General features: G+C 48.6%; 1 protein-coding gene across 3 annotated transcripts; it reads right to left on the bottom strand.

The window, feature by feature from the left end:
* Positions 1-105: 105 nt before the first annotated feature.
* Positions 106-13419, bottom strand: Rhog (ras homolog family member G). Of its 3 annotated transcripts, XM_042687810.1 has the most exons (3): positions 13336-13388; positions 12134-12179; positions 106-1316 (listed from the first exon to the last, which is right to left on the bottom strand). In XM_042687810.1, exon 3 carries the CDS (start codon positions 1246-1248, stop codon positions 673-675), a length of 576 nt encoding a protein of 191 aa, XP_042543744.1. In that variant the 5' UTR covers positions 1249-1316; positions 12134-12179; positions 13336-13388; the 3' UTR covers positions 106-672. The 3 variants fall into 3 exon arrangements, with proteins under 3 accessions (XP_042543744.1, XP_042543735.1, XP_042543725.1); XM_042687801.1 differs by lacking the exon at positions 12134-12179 and having other exon boundaries at positions 13336-13419; XM_042687791.1 differs by lacking the exons at positions 12134-12179; positions 13336-13388 and adding an exon at positions 12654-12769.
* Positions 13420-16815: the final 3396 nt, after the last annotated feature.

A 16815-nucleotide genomic window follows, 5' to 3' on the forward strand; every position in this document is an offset into this window, starting at 1 on the left:
TTGTCACTTGTCCCCTCTTAGTGCAAACAAAAGACTCCCAGTCTCTGGGGAGCCCTAGCCCATGCCCACCCCCTAATGCCCAGCACAACAGGGAGGAGGCAGGGCCACTGAAAACAGGAGGTTTTATTGATGCTGATGGGGGTAGGACAGGCCCCCAGGAGCACGGGGGGCTGAGTCAGTCAGCAGATGCGTAAGGCTTGGACACACTGAGCAGGTTAGGGCACATTTATCTTCTCAGGTCTTGTAGTTCCTTCCTTGATGAAGGGAGAGCACTTCGAGGTTTGGGGTAGGGCAATTCCAAGAGCAGCAAGGGCAGAGGTTAGAGATGGCTGAGCCCCTAACCTGAGAGGAGGCACCACAGTAGGCATGTCATAGAAAGCTGGATGAACTGGTCAGTAGCGGAAAGTGGAGGGATGGCACTGGGTTGGCCTCTTGGGAGAATCAACCTTGGCCTGGGTAAGCTCATGAGAATACCTGATGTTCCCAAGCAGGTTGGGGCAGGGCCCAAAGCCCCTTTCCCTGTAGGCCTCCTTAAGGAGAAAAAGGCATTCCAGGAGCTCCCGGGGGCAAGTGAGTGCCAGAATTAGTCCTTAAGGCACAGCTGGGGGCAGACAAGGCGCCAAGGCACAACTGGTGGGGGGGCAGGGGCAGCCTTTAAGCTGAGGGCCAGGGTCACAAGAGGACACAGGACCGCCCACGCTTGATCGGTGTGGGGTTGAGCACAGCCCGGACAGCCTCAGCAAACACTTCCTTCACGCCGTCCTGCTGCAGGGCCGAGCACTCGAGGTAGCGCACAGCGTGGATCTGCTTGGCCAGTGTCTGGCCTTGCTGGGGTGTGATGGGTGCTTGGCCCTGCTCCTTGAGGCGCCGAAGGGTGTCAGGCTGGGCTCTCAGGTCCTTCTTGGTGCCCACCAGGAGGATGGGCACATCAGGGCAGTGGTGGCACACCTCTGGATGCCACTTGTGCCTCACATTCTCATAGGAGGGCGGGCTGGCAATGGAGAAACAGATGACAAAGACGTTGGTCTGAGGGTAGGAAAGTGTGCGGAGGCGGTCATACTCCTCCTGGCCCGCAGTGTCCCATAGGTTCAGGTTCACTGTGCGCCCATCAACTGCGCTCTGGGCGCTGTAATTGTCGAACACCGTAGGAATATACTCCTTGGGGAAGGCATTAGTTGTGTAGCAGATGAGCAGGCATGTCTTGCCCACAGCCCCATCGCCCACCACCACACACTTGATGCTCTGCATTGTGGGTGAAGTTGCTGTAGGGGAGGCGGTGCCTCCTCCCTTTCTTGGGCCCCTCTGGAAGCAATGACCTGTGAAGAGGTAAGAAAGACACTCCTAATTAGGCTTCGATACATATTGCAAAGAAAAATTGGGGCTACAGAGAGAAACCAACTCCTGTTTTGTTAACTTGACAGGATTCCAAAATCTCAGTAAGACAGACATCAGAGAGACAGACAGACATTGATAGGTATTGAGCAAGATGTTATAAAGACGCAGTATAATGTGGCAGGAAGCACACAGGGTCAAGTGCCAGACCAAAGGAAAAATCCTCGTTCTGCTATTTTTCAGCTGTAACAGTAGGCAAATCACTTTCCCTCCCCATGCCTATTGTAATTCAGTAAGATGAGGATAAAGTAATACCTATCTCATTTGGTTATAAGGATAATATACATTAATACAGGTAAAGCACTTAGAATACTTGGTCAAAGAGTATTGTTGGGTGGGGAGGGGTGTACACATGCATCCTGGGGTTTGAACTCAATGCCTGGGCACTGTCCTTGAGCTTTTGGGTGGTTAACTAGGAGGTAAGAGTCTCATGGACCTACTGGCCTGGGATGAATTCAAACCATGATCCTCAGACCTCTGTCACCTGAGAAGCTAGGTTTTACAGGTTTGAGCCCCAGTAGCTCCCCACAATATTAGCCATTTTTCCATTTCCCTAGGCAGTATAGACAAAGGAGGGTGCCCAAGTGTAGAGAGTAGACCCATTCCACCAGCTTGATCTCTCATCATTGGTTCAGAAACCTCAAAAATCAGACAGTGTGGGCAGCCACATGCAGAAGACTAAAAGTGGACCCCAGCCTATCCCCATGCACCAACATCAACTCAAAATGGATTAAAGATCTTAACATTAAACCTGAATCTCTGAAACTACTGCAGGACAGAGTAGAAGAGACACTTGAACTTATAGGCACAGGAAAGAACTTCCTGAATAGAGTCCCAGGGTCACAACAAATTGGAGAGAGACTCGACAAATGGGACTACTTTAAAATAAAAAGCTTCTGCACAGCTAAAGCTATTGCAACCAAGCTAGAAAGACAACCAACTAATTGGGAAAAAATATTTACCAGCAATATTATCAGACAAGGTATTAATATCCAGTATGTACAGGGAACTCAAGAAACTAATCCCTCCCAAACCTAACAAACCAATTACTAAATGGGCAAGGGGACCTAAAGAGACTTCTCAGATGAAGAGATAAAAATGGCAAAGAAACACATGAGGAAATGTTCACCATCCCTGGCTGTGAAGGAAATGCAAATAAAGACAACCTTGAGATACCACCTTACCCAGTCAGAATGGCCCACATCCTAAAGTCAGCCAACAACAAATTCTGGAAGGGATGAGGAGAAAGAGGAACCCTATTACACTGCTGGTGGGAATGTACACTTATACAACCACTTTGGAAAGCAGTCTGGAGGGTCCTCAGAAAGCTAAATATTGACCTCCCTTATGACCCAGTCATACCATTTTAGGCATCTATCCTGAACAACAGGAACCAGTATACAAGGACACGTGCACCTCCATGTTTATTGCAGCACTGCTCACAATAGCTAGGATATGGAAACAATCCAGATGTCCCACCTCAGATGAATGGGTCCTAAAACTGTGCTATCTATACACAATAGAATATTATGCAGCCATTAGAAACGACAAAATAATGGCATTTGCAGGGAAATGGATGGAGCTAGAAAAAATCATGTTGAGCGAGGTAAGCCAAGAGCAAAGAGACAAATGGTACATGGTCTCCCTGATAAGTGGATGTTAAATCCAAAATGTTAGGTGATACAACAAAATTAACAGGATTTAAGAAACAAAGGACTTCCACTCATCTAGTCAAATCACTACTAAATAACCCCATGCTTCTGATCACATGTATGGTATATATGTGCACACCTGAGGGGAACCAGGAAGATGACACAGAACTAGAGGGAATCAGGGGAAAACATATAACAGTGTGACCCATCAGCTGCACTGGACATTGACCAAAATGAACTAAGAAACTTAATGACAGTGATGGGAGGGAGGGAACAAGTGGGAAAGAGGGAACAGCTGATGTTATGCAAAACAAAAGAAATGTACATACCACCCAATGTGGAAGAAATAACTATGGCAAAGCTCATAGAACTCATAAATGTTATAGACCGTGATAGACAATTTGCTCCAGGAAAGTTAGAATGTGTTTGTGACTTTAACTGAGCATCACTATCCCACAATACTGTGAAATTTGGGAAATTATGTAACCACTTAATCACAATAAAAAATTTGAAAAAAAAAAATCAGACAGTGTGCAAGTGTAACAGTGGAGGGGAATCCCCTACCGAAGCAGAAAACGAACACTGGTGGTGTAGGGGCTGCAAATGACACAAGCTTGTCCTAAAAGCCACAGCTTCCTGTGGGACTAGCTGGAAGGGAAATGATTTCAATCTATGAAATTACCTCTTTTGATTCCCATTAACATTATTTTCATCTTATTTGCATTAAAAAGTGTGCTGTGTATATGCATAACTTCATGTCATTTAGACATTTAGAGAGTAGTCAGGGAAGAAATTCAAAGACCCAAGTTTGAGCCTCAGCTCTGTTGACTACTACCAAACTTAAGATACTGAGGCACTTTTGTTTTTGCCAGTCCTGGGGCTTGAACTCAGTGCCTGGGCTCCAGTTTTTGCTCAATGCTAACACTGTACCACTTGTGCTACAACTCCCAGCCGTTTTTTGTTTATGTGGTACTGAGGAATGGAACCCAGGGCTCCATTCATGCTAGGCAAGCACTCTACCACTAAGCCACATGCCCAGCCTCACTGAGACACTTTTTCTCTCTGCGTCTTAGTTTGTTTTCCTTTCAGGAAATGAAAATAACAAACTGGGTATGGAAGCACATGCTTGTAATCCCAGCACTGGGAAGGCTGAGGTAGAAGGATCATGTGTTGGAGATCCTTCTATATATGTTCTGTGTAGTAAGACCTTGCCTTTAAAAAAAAATAACAAAAGAAGCCGGGCGCTGGTGGTTCACGCCTGTAATCCTAGCTACTCAGGAGACTGAGATCTGAGGATCATGGTTCAAAGCCAGCCCGGGCCGGAGAGACCGTGAGACTCCTATCTCCAATAAACCACCAGAAAGCCGGAAGTGGCCCTGTAGCTCAAGTGGTAGAGCGCTCGCTTTGAGCTGAAGAGCTGAGGGACAGCGCCCAGGCCCAGAGTTCAAGCCCCATGACCGACAAAAAAAACAAAAAAAAAACAAAAGAGCTGGGCACCGATGGCTCATGTCTGTAAGCTTAGCTACTCAAGAGACAAGATATGAGAACGGCGGTTCAGTGTCAGACAAGGCAGAAAAGTCCTTCACACTCTTATCTCCAATAAACTACTCAGAAAAAGCCAGAAGTGGTAGTGTGGCTTAAGTGGCAGAGTGCTAGCCTTGTGCAAAAGTTCAGGGATAGCACTGAGCTCAGTCCTCAGAACTGGGGCACACACACACACACACACACAGCCTATGACAAAAACACTAGGAGACTTTACTTGTATACAGTGGATTGTTTGGGAGGGCCTAGCATCCCACAGAACTGGGAGGGGGTGGGGGTGGCCAAGAGGCTGTAGTTTTTAGTTCCATAGAATGAGTGGGTGTGTCAGTATGCCTGAGACCTCTCCCAGACAAGCCCAGCAGAGGGCTGGCCCAGGCAGGAAGGCATGGAGGGAACTCTGGCTCAAGACTGAAAGTACAACAGGCTCTAGGAAGGTACTTATCAACCAACCATCAGTAAATCAATGTTCAAAGGAGATGGGAAAGGGAAGAGGGTAGTTTCCTAGCTGGCAAAGGAACAGGGACTGACACCGGAAAAGGATTATGAATGAGGTATGTCCAAAACAAGGTGTGGTATAAAGCTAGAGCACCAAATACCTGCATCTGACCTGGGCACATCTTCTGATCTGCACCCTTGATAAAAAGCCCTCATATGGTTAAAACAAAACAAAAAACAACAACAACTAGCTAGCCTAGTATTATGTGATTTAATCTTTACTACCAGTTTACAAATAAAGAAACAAATTCAGTAGTTAATCCAATGTTACACAGCTACCTAATATGAGAGGATAGGACACAAACCCAGTTTTGTGATCCAAAGGTCCTATGTTTTTCTCAATATATCACACAGCTCCAAGTTATCCCTTACCAGCCAACTGTGTGAATTTGAGCAAGTTAAATCATTCTTCTTCCTGAAGCCTTAGTTTCTTCATCTGTATAACAGTAGCTGGCCCTGCCAGTCTCACAGGACTGCATTGAGGATCCTAACTAAGAATGAGAATGAATTTGCTTTTGTAAGTTGTGATGTGCTGTGAACACAGGAGGTGACTGTAGCAAGCTTTTCATCCCAAGAGGCAGGAAGCACGGAGTTTGCATATGTCTGAGTGGTGGCATCAGTCCAGTTCTCCCTATTCAGATCCAGTTCAGACCCTCATCCTCTCTCCCAAGACAACTCTTTTCTCTAAAATCCTTTGGCAGGAATTGGGTTCAACAAGTTCCCATAGTTCATATGCTAAAGCTGCCAGATAGGAAGAAGGGGTATTAATGCTGAACTAGGAGTAGCCTGCCTGAGCTTGTGTTTTGACTTATCACTAACTTAAAAAAAATTTTTTTTTGTCTAGCAAATAAGTTGATATTTGCAGATTTGTACTGTATAGCCAAACTTGTTCTGGTATTTATTCCAATTTAACTCATATCTTTTTTTTTTTTTTTTTGCCATTCATGGTGCCTGAACTCTGGGCGTGGGTGCTGTCCCTTAGCTCTTCAGCTCAAGGCTAGTGCTCTACCATTTGAGCCACAGCACCACTTCCAGCTTTTTCTGCTTATGTGGTGCTCATGCATGCAAGGCAAGCACTCTACCACTGAACCACCTTCCCAGCCCCTAATTCATATCATTTTGTTGTTCAAAGTTGTTCATATTCTGAAAGGAATTTTGGAGTCACAAAGATGCCAAAGGTTTAAGTCATAGTTCTGCCACTTATCAGCTGTGTGACCTTGAACTTATGAAGGGTTACTTCTCTAAGCTTCAATTCAGCTTTCAAATGAGTCCCAACAGTACCTATTTCATAGGGTTGCTATGAGGATTAAATGCATTAATATACAATATATGTGCTCAATGTAGATATTTTGTAAGTGGGTTCCCATCTTGCTCCCGAGGGATCCTCAAGGTCTCTGCTGACAATCCCTCTTGCTTCTCTAACATTCGGACTCCTGGAGGCCTAATTTAAGTCTCATCATTCCACGAGGCTACTGAATTCCTTAAATTTCCATCATATAGCCCTATAACTCCAAGAATCATATAAAGTTACCCAACTGTGGATATCCTTAAATAATAGGCCTAGCTTTTCTCAACTCATTCACAAAAAAAGCTATGACTATATAGTGGGACACACAGGAGTGTAAAACACTGTGATTTACCACCTATCTTCATAACTGAGGCCTGGAAACAGACCCCTTCTGGCACCCAAAACTAAACACCTGAAATGCTAAATCTTTTTTTTTTAGTCTATCATGGGGTCAAAACACTGGGCCTGGGCACTGTCCCTCAGCTCTTCAGCTCAAGGCTACTGCTCTACCACTTGGGCCACAGTGGTAGAGCTTTTTCTGTTTATGTGGTGCTAAGGAATCGAACCCAGGGCCTCATGCCTGCAAGGCAAGCACTCTACCACTGAGCCACCTTCCCAGCCCCAGAAATGCTAAATCTTAATAGAGAGCAAGGATGGGCAAGTCACTCTTCCTAAACTAGTTCCAGCAGAGTCTGCGGGAGCACAGCTCATGGAGCGGGGAGAGGAGAAGCAACCCTACTAGAGTGGGGTCCTTGATGCCCAGCTTACATCTACTTAGTCCTGGCCCTGGGGTGTAGCCCAGGCAGACCTAGAGGGAGGAGGAAAAGGAAGCACTGAAGTGTTCTTGATTGCCAGATCTCTGTGGCGGTTAGAGCAGGGGAAGTGTCCCAACTGGGAGTGGGGGAGGGGAAGGATGGGCTCTATGACATGGGAACTTACTACAGCCTTCTAATCTGCCTCTACTCTAGAGGTCCTCTGCAGATCTCCCTGCACCTTTCTCACCATAATATACCTCTAGACATTCCAACCCTTACCTCTGGCCACACCATCCTGATCTACAAGGTAGCTTCCATATTCTCTTCCCTAAACACAAGTAGAAATATTCATAGAACCAAACAACTGCTACTTGCTGCAGGAAAATTTTTTATAAACTATCCATGTCATGACTTATCCTATCCAATGTCTGATGCCTGTCTCTCTCTCACAGGTACTTACTTGGATCACTTGGGAGACTGATCTGAATCTTTTTATTTTTAGGTTTTTTTTGTTTTTGTCAGTTGAACTCTGGACCTGGGCCTTATCCCTGAGCTCTTCAATTCAAGGCTAGGGCTCTACCACTTTGAGCCACAGCTCCACTTCTGGTTTTCTGGTATTAATTAGAGGTAAGAGTCTCATAGACTTTCCTGATTAGCTAGCTTTGAACTATGATCCTCAGATCTCAGCCTTCTGAGTAGCTAGGATTACAGGTATGAGCCACCAGCACAGGGCTCTGACCTGAGCCTTATCTCCTGTCATTCCATTGGGAGAGCCTAGAAGGCAAGGTCCTGGCTAATTTCTATCTCCCTGGGATAAGCCCAGCACACATAGGCTGGGCTCAGTAAAATAACTCGGTGAACTCAACCAGTCCTCTGTCTTCACACGAGGTTGTTCCTGTTTCTGAAATGCTGATTGTCCCTTCAGATTTTTTTCTGCCCTCCAAGGCTCAGTTCTCCTCTGCGTACCTTTCCTTCTGATGATTGTGCTAAACTAACTAGATGCTTCACAGAGAGGAGAGTTTGTCATTTTAATTCATAGGACTAAGCAGAGGGCTAAGCAAAAACTGTGGACTGACATACACCTCTTCTTCTTCCATCAATCCAGACATTGAAGCTGGGAATAAGGAAATTCTCTATGACCAAAAGACACAGGACAAAGGTTGTCAACTTCTTCCTCACTCAGAGGAGCATGAAGTTAGGATAATGAACAACATGTAAGCTAGTTTACTTTGTCTTCAGCTTGAAGAATAAGGGGCAAAGGAGTCAGAGCTAGGGTTGAAGATTGGAAAAAAGCTAAGGTTTGGATTAGAATGTCTGAAGACCCTTATGGTAGAGACAGAACACTCTTGGAAAGGTTCTACAAATTTGTTTATTTTGAAGGGATGAAAGAGAAGAGGTGACACAAGGAGAATTACAGGGGCTGCAGCTGCTTGCAGCTGGACTGGGAGGAGGAAGCGGCCGGGGGAGACATGAGGTCAGTGTAGGGCTGGGACCAGGCCAAGGGCTGAGTCTCTCTTTTCTTCCCCTTCTCATAAGCAGGGAAGAACTCAAGAGAGCTTAGTTCTCATATTACAGGACTCTACTACATGTTCCCATTTTCCATCCTTCAGTACCTACAGAGGATCCTGCTCTGCAGCCACTAGGGGAAGAGAAGTTGATGCCATCCTTTAGGTACTTGGTCAGGTGTCCCTGACCAAGATATAGGGAGTTGAGATCCTTTCTCGAATCCCTTCCTTTTTCTCTGGCCCTCCTAGTGCTCTGGGTGTTCTACAAAAAGTGAGGAGCATCAGGGCCAGGACAGCACTGGCTGGGGAAGCCGGGGAGACTCCTCCTCCCTCCCCCCACCAAACCACCAAGAAAAAAGCTCTTCTCCTCCCCTCTCCCCCCTAGCTGCAGCTCAGCAGTCCCTGGGCCCCATGAAAGGCCTGTGAAGTGGCACCTCCTTTGCCTTTCCTCATTACACACAAGGCTACACAGACTACCAAATCCTGTGCCCGCTAGCCGAAAATACCCACAGAGAAACCCAGGGCTGCCCAGTCTCTTTAGGCTTACCCAAGGACTGAGGGGGCTTTCCACAAGGGAAAATAACATCAGGGAGGAAACTCCACTATCTGTTTTCCACGGTCAGTGGGACAGGGTACTCCCCAATCTTGCTGTCCCCTGTGAAATCCCCAACACTCTCTGCCTGACCTCATATTAATCCTTGTGCTTTGGGGAAAGAGCCATAGAGTTCTGCCTTTGACATATACATAGAGGCCTGGCAGATCAAGGTTAACTGAGAAGGAAGGTGGGGGGGGGGAAGAGGTATTGAGAGGGAGGGGGGGGGCGGTTATTAGGAATCTTTTGTGGGAAGGGAAAGTCAAAGCTTTCACTGTGCACTTTGGAAGTATTGATAATCCAACTCTTCACTGTTGACAGTGAACCAAGAGAAAGTAAATTTTACACGGTTGATCGTAAGCCCAGGACAAGTCCTGGATCTCCTAACCTTGAGTTCCACAAAGAAAATGTGTTACTCTAGCCTGGAAACGGACCCACCATCCCTCTGACTTCATTCAGAGGGCCCTACCATGGTTTGTGAAAAGGGCCAAAGGAGGCAGGTTAGCCTATGTTTGAGCTCTAGGCTTCTAAGTTTCTAGGCCACCATGGTTAGCCCAACCTGTAGTGTTCATGAGTTAGCACTATCATGACTGGACAGCCAGCTATCCTGGCCCTGCTGCAGCCAAGCTCCTCCTCTGGCCTTTAGCTCCTGGGGAGATGACCTCCCCCCATATCAGATGAGGACAAAAGAGGAAGCTGGACCCTGGACAGGAAAACCAGTCTGATCTGGGGAGGTGGCTCACGCTTTGTCTTTAGTTTCCCTTCTCAGCTCTTCTCACGGACCCCTATAACCCTTCCCTTTCTAATGGATCCACACTGCATATAGAGTAAAGGGTCTTTGGCTTGAGTCCAGTCCCCTTTCTTACTTACAGTTCCCCAGCTACTATCAGCCTAATATAGTCACAATCGTCTCACTATAGCTGCAGCTTCTCCTATCTTCCCGCTCATCACCACCTAAAAGCTCAGAGCAAACACCCCATCTGCCCTAACCTCTTGCTAGAAATAACTCTCCAAATCCTAGCTTCCCAAGCAGGATATGTAGCAATCTCACACCACTACTTTGTTTTCATGAAGTGTCACAATCTCAGTCCTACTTTTTATTTATTTTTTCCCTTTCTCCTGTCCTGAGGCTTGAACTCAGGGCCTGGGCAGGCACTGTCCCTGTGCTGGTTTTGCTCAAGGCTAGCACTCTACCACCTGAGCCACAGCACTACTTCTGGCTTTTTCTGTTTATGTGTACTAAGGAATGGAACAGGGCTTCATGCATGCTAGGCAAGCACTCTACTACTAAGCCACATTCCCAGACCATCAATCCTACTTTTTTAGCTAAGTCCTCCACAGCAGTCTCATACTCAGTTGTAACATACTATTTAGATCCCTTTCACTCTGGTCATATTTTTCCAGCACTGATTTTCTGGCAATTGGTTCAAATTTTCAATGAAGCCCAGGAAAAAAATCTATTTCTTCTGCTTTATCTTCACTCTCAGAGTTCAGCAGGTTGCTTAGTTATGCCGAATACTAAAATAAGTACAGGTTTGCTAGGCTGGGAATCAGGACTCCTGGGGATTTTTATTGAGCTGTGATGCTGGGAAAGTGCCTTGTATGCACACAAATTCCCTGAGCTGGGATTTAATACAGATCCCTTGGATTTCCTACTGGGCCTGAACCTCTCTCTGTACATCCCAGAAAAGAGTAAAGGGCAGGATTGGAAGAAGGGACAATTTATGGGAGAGGAACAACTGTGAGATGGTAAGAGGATAGGATGAAGGAGGATAGCTCTTAAATTTAGCTGTGCCTTAGAGATCCCCAAAATGTTTCACTTGGTCCCCTCCACTTCTCTCTCCCTCTTTTTTTTTCTAGTGGAGTGGAATGAATACAGAGGTTACAGGAGGTGGAGAGAAACAAGATCTCTAAGCATGCCGCCCAAAGGCTTGAGGGAGCAGCTCTAGAATGTAGACAAGCACTTGAAAAAGCCAGGAGAGACTCAAGTTAGACTTAGGAGAAATGTTTCAGAGAGAGGGCAGAGAGGGTCCTTGGCAGAGGATATATTAAGGATGCCTAAAGGAACAAAGGTCAGCAGAGGGCTTCCTGGTAACCTTAGCCCTAAAGCAGATAAGAATATGTGGGTACCCAGCTGGGACAAGCCCCAGAAATCGGCAGGGAAAAAGGGACAGACACCTTTACCTCCTATCTTTCTTTTCCTGATTCAAAGTTAAAACTAAAGTTAGAGCAGCTGCAGTCTTCCCTCTAGAATCCCCATCTGTGCCCTATGTCTTTCCTTTCACCACACCAGAATGTTCTTCTGCCCAGTCTACCCACCACCAGACAATACTGAAACCAGTAGGTGTTGCAGTCTATTCTCCCAGCCCCCAGTCAAAGCCTCTTCTTTATCATGCACCCAAATGGGGTAATTTTGATTTTCCAGGGCCTCTCTCATCACTTTTATTCCTGTCTTACCCTACCCTGACTGTTACAGTTTCCTCCTACTTAACCACAAAGTCACCCACTCCAAGTCCCTTTCACTCTGTTAGCTTCTGGGCCCTCTCAAGGCTGAGGGCAGCTATTTTGTCTCCAAGAGATACAGATATAGACACACAAGCACTTGCATGTTCATGCTCTTGCATGCATGTACACAAATTGCCAGCCCTTTAATCATCTCTATCACTAAGGTTGCAGCCTACCTCTTTACACTAGAAAGGTTTGAAAAGTCTCTCAAACTCCCAAGTAGTCAGGTGTGGTGGCTCACAACTGTAATCCTAGCACTTGAGAGGCTGAAAGGAGATGAAGAGGCTGAGACCAGCTTTGGCTATGGAGGCCTTGTCTCCAAAAAGCAAACTAGAAGAACAAAATCACACACACACACACACACACACACACACACACACACACACACACACACACACACAACTCACCAAGTCTTCTACAGCAATTTCTGACCCCAAAGCTGGAGATAAGTGGCTGAAAGGGAAGGAGACAGAAGGTGACAGGCTGAGAGATGAAGGGAAGAGGCTGCATGTGTGCTACACCAGAGGCAGGGGAAAGGGAGGCTGCAGGGGACCAAGAGGAACAGAGGGACAACTGAGAGGCCATCAAGGCCTAGTTTGTCTGTGTATTTGGGGGGGGGGGGGGGGGAAGGAAGGTGGGAAAACAGACCGAAAGGGAAGAGAGTGGGTAGACATTAAAGGGGTGGAGGAAGACAAGATAGACATCTGTAGAATCCTGTCACTGAATAGGAGAGAAAACACTAGGAGATGGCTGTCAAGTCCTTCCAGGAGGCCAGAGCCTCTGGGGCCTCCCCCAAAGCCCTGTAACTCTCAATATCTCTACATGAGTCCCTCCAACCCCTTATACCAGGCAAGATCAGGCCTTTTCCTTCCTTGGTTTACTCCCCAAAGAACAAGGCCAGGCTCAGGTCAGTGAGGCACTAAATACCTGTTGCTTGGCTTCCAGGGATGAAGAGGTTGGAGCTCATAAAAACAAGACACTCCCGAGGAGGAGGCAGGTTGGCAGCGCTTCCCACCGAGTCCTCCGGATTGCCAGGGACCCTTGGGGTGGCAGCCTGAGAGGTTTGACATCCATCTCCCAGGGAAAGGTTAAAAAAACAACAAATTCCCCCCAAACCCCAGACATCAGCCCCCTTCCTAGCCTTGCAAATGTCAGTACCGCGGGGCGGCGGGAGCAGCGCCCCCCTCCAGCCCAAAGGCCCGCTCCCCTCACCCACTAATGAACACCGCCCCCCCCAACCACACACACAACTTTAGGGCACCTCGCCTTGGAGCCCCACGTCTCCCAGCTCCGAGCCTTCCCACTTTTAAAGACCCTTCTCCTGGCTCCAACTTTAGGGGTCCCTCTGCGGTCACGGGACCCCTCGGCAAGGCGCCAGGACCCCCGACTCTCCGAGCCGCCCCATCTCCGCCCTGCCTGCCCGCCCGCCGGGCCGGCCGCGCCCGCTCGACGAGTGGGGGGGGGGGGGGGGGAGCAAAACCCTCCCGCCCCGCGGCCTCCGGCAAACGAGCTTCCCGGCCCGCGCTCGGCTCCCGATCCCCGGTGGGTCGGACTGCTCTCCGCCAGACCCCCCCACCCCTGCCTGCCGCCCGCCGTGGCCGGGCCTCACCTGGAGCCCTCCCCGCGGCGGGGGAGCTGGGGGCGGCGGCAGCAGCTCCGGGCTCGAGAAGGAAGTGAGAGCGGGAGGCTGGAGGAAGTGGGGGGGTGGGCGGGCGGGCCGGTGGGCCGGGGCGGGGTGCGGAGGCGGGCCGGGGCGGGGCGCAACCAGGAAGTCGGCGGGCGCGCTCCCCGCCACTCTCCGCCCCGGCCCCTTCTGCAGGCTTCGCCCGCCCCCCCAAGTCTTCAAACAAAAGTCCTGTGCTCCCCGCTTCCCCCTTCCCCTCCCACTACCTCACCCCGCGCCGGGCGGCCCCGGGGATCCTTCAGATCGGGCCTCTCAAGGTCAGATCACCCCGCCTCCGCCTGGCCATCCTGCCTCCAGCCCGGGCCTTAAACTGGGCACTGGACGTTTGTCCTCGTCCTCTGGATCTCACCCCACCAACCTCCGCGGGAAAGGCAGAGAAAGGCCGGTCCCTAGGCCTAGGTGTCTGCCGCCGAGCCCCAGCGGTGGCCGCGGCTGGCCAGGGAAAGGGGACGTTCGTCCTGGGTCAGGCCGGGGCAGTCCCCACCCCGCTGCTCGGATCCCCGGGGAGCGCTGGTAGAAGTGTGTGCGTGTGTGGGGGGAGTGTGATTCAGCAACGGGTAGGTCTCAGACCCCTGGGGAGGGTGGGGAGGCGGGGGGGGGGGGGCAGGGGAGCTGTCGTCAGCGCTTGATCAGCCAGAGGCGCAGGCGGAGCCGCGAGCCCCAAAAACAGGATGTCACGTCGTGGTTCCGCACCCCGCGACTCGGCGCTCTTCGGGGGAGGGGACGGGGCGGACCGAGGTCGGGAGGTTGGGGGGGGCTGTCCTCGCTCGCGGTCCCTGTCTTCGATGTCTGGGGGGGCAGATGTTTGGAGCAGGAGGGCCGCACCCAGGCCTGAGGTCCGGCTTGGGCCCCGGGGACTGGCGGGCGGGCGGCCTCGTGGGCGCCCTCTGCCGCCTCTGCGTCCCCGCCTTCCTGGCGCGCGGAGTTTTGACTTGACAATTCACATCCTGGGTACTGCACGAACTTTCTGAGTGAGCGCCAACCACGTGCAGAGCTCGGTGCTAGGTGCAGTGGAGGAAAGGGGGGAGGAGGGGGGAAAGCAACCAAACACCCACAAAACTGAGAGTTAAAGACAAGGGTCCCTGTCTTCTAGAAGTTTTCTACATAAAGATGAAGATCCATTCCTAAATAGTTGAGCCGTTCTGTCCTGGGTAATAATCATACCTTCTCCGTCTGAGGGTGGTCAGTGTGTTGCTAGTGTAAAGAAAGTGAAGTTAAAGGCTGGATCAGATGCAAGCTGCGTAGATGAAGGCATTCTTCCGGAGCCTTCTCCCCTCCCAAGCAGCCTGTGGGCTGCTCTCTCATTCTGGTCTTTAAAACCCTTCACACTCCTCCCTGGGGGAAAAGGAAGACAGGAAGAACAAGAGGGACCTTTTACGGACTTAGTGTTGGTGTTTAATGAAGAGAAGATTGTTAAGTCCCATAAAATAACAAGGGCTCAGAGGTGGACCACACAGTTAAGTGGCTTCTATGAAACCATTAAAAATTATGTCTTACAACAAAGTTAGGGTGTTTTGTTGTTATTTTTGTTATGTTATGTAGCTACCCAACCCAGGCTGTTTTTCATCTCCTGGGCTCAAGTGATTCTCCCTATTCAGCCTCCCAAATAGCTGTGCTACCGGTATATATACCACCATGCTGGCTAAAGGAGTTGGTTTTATTTTGTTGTTATTGTTGTTCCTTGTTTTGTCAGTTGTGGGGCTTGAACTCTGGGCCTGGGGGCTGTCCCTGAGAAGCTCAAGGCTAGTGCTGTAGCACTTGACTCACAGCACCATGTCCGGTTTTCTGATAGTTAATTAGAGATAAGAGGCTCTTGGCTTTCCTGCCTCTGCTGCCTTTGAACCTTGATCCTCAGATCTCAGCCTCCTGAATAGCTAGGATTATAGGCATGAGCCACCAGTACCCAGCTTTGCTCAAAGAGTTTTGAGTTTGTGTTCCTTACAGTCCTTCTCAGGACTTGTATCCTTTAGCATTTCTTTTTTTCTTTTTCTTTTCTTTCTTTTTTGCCAGTCCTGGGGCCTGAACTCTGGGCCTGGGCACTATCCCTCAGCTCTTCAGCTCAAAGCTAACGCTCTACCATTTATGCCACAGCGCCACTTCCAGCTCTTTCTGCTTATGTGGTGCTGAGGAATCGAACTCAGGGCCTCATGCATGCAAGGCAAGCACTCTACCACTGAGCCACCTTCCCAGCCCCCTCCTTTACCATTTCTTTCTGAAGAAAACAATAGGAAAGTAGGGAAAATAGGGAGGAAAATAATAGGCTCTGGACTTTTTCCCCTTTATCCAGTGTCCTGGTATCTTGATTAAAGAGCTCATGACAGTTTTTTTCCTCAAACAAGTATTTGAAAGTCAAGCAGGAGATGTAACTCAGTAATCTAGCACATACAAGGCTGTGTACTAGCACTGAAAACAATAAGATTTAAGCATATATATGTGAATATATTTGTATATGAAAAATCCATGTAGGGGTCATAGCAGTGAGAGCAGTGTATACTTTGTGATATCCACCTGTAATCCCATCAGGAAGGAAAGATGGAAGATGGAATGGATTGGCAGTCTAAGGTTAGAGCCTCTGTCATAGGCTTGGCTCCCCCATCCCCCTAGTTCAGGAGGAAGAACTACTCCAGGATCTCAAGGTTTAGTGGGTTATGGGACTGTTGCACATGAAGCTACCACAGGAGGAAAGAGCCCAGGGCTGAGCTTCAGGAGTCTAGTCTTGGCTCAGCCAGTTAGACTAGTAAGATCTTACGCTAGATCCTATGACTGTCTCTGGGTCTCAGCTTCTTCCAGTGAAAAACAAGGATTAAACTAGATGATACCTTTGAGCTCTGACCTTCGATGATATACAGTGGAGAATAATAATTAAGTCATTAAGGTTTATGCATAGAGCATACTGCTCATAGTCCTTTAATATCACTTAAGTCATTGTGCTTTGTACAGTAGTAAATTGTATCTGTGTCTAATGTCTGTCTAGCTTACTGACTGTGAATCCTTTGAGGTTGGGTCTGATTCATCTGTGTCCACCCACTGGGCCTGCCATAGGCAAGCCCAAGCAAACATTTAATTTCAGTAAACATCTATGGAATTAAATTACTTTAATAAATTACTAATATGTGTAAAACCACTAGCGTCTAGGTAACTTGGAGTACCTTTTTTTTTTTTTTTGTCAGTCAGGGGGCCTCAGCCCTTTAGCTCAAGGCTAGCGCTTTACCACTTGAGCCACAGAGCCAGCCACTTCTGGCTTTTTCTGCTTATGCGGTGGTGAAGAATTGAACCCAGGGCCTCAAGCATGCAAGGCAAGCACTCTGCCACTGAGCCACCTTCCCAGCCCCCTACTTGGAGTAACTTTTGTGGCACATTTGGCTCAAGTGGTAGAGCATCAACTATGAGGAAAAAAGCCCAGTG

The sequence above is a fragment of the Dipodomys spectabilis genome, unplaced genomic scaffold (assembly GCF_019054845.1).
Source record: "Dipodomys spectabilis isolate Male_0828 unplaced genomic scaffold, ASM1905484v1 ptg000003l, whole genome shotgun sequence".
In the NCBI taxonomy this organism is placed as follows: Eukaryota; Metazoa; Chordata; class Mammalia; order Rodentia; family Heteromyidae; genus Dipodomys; species Dipodomys spectabilis.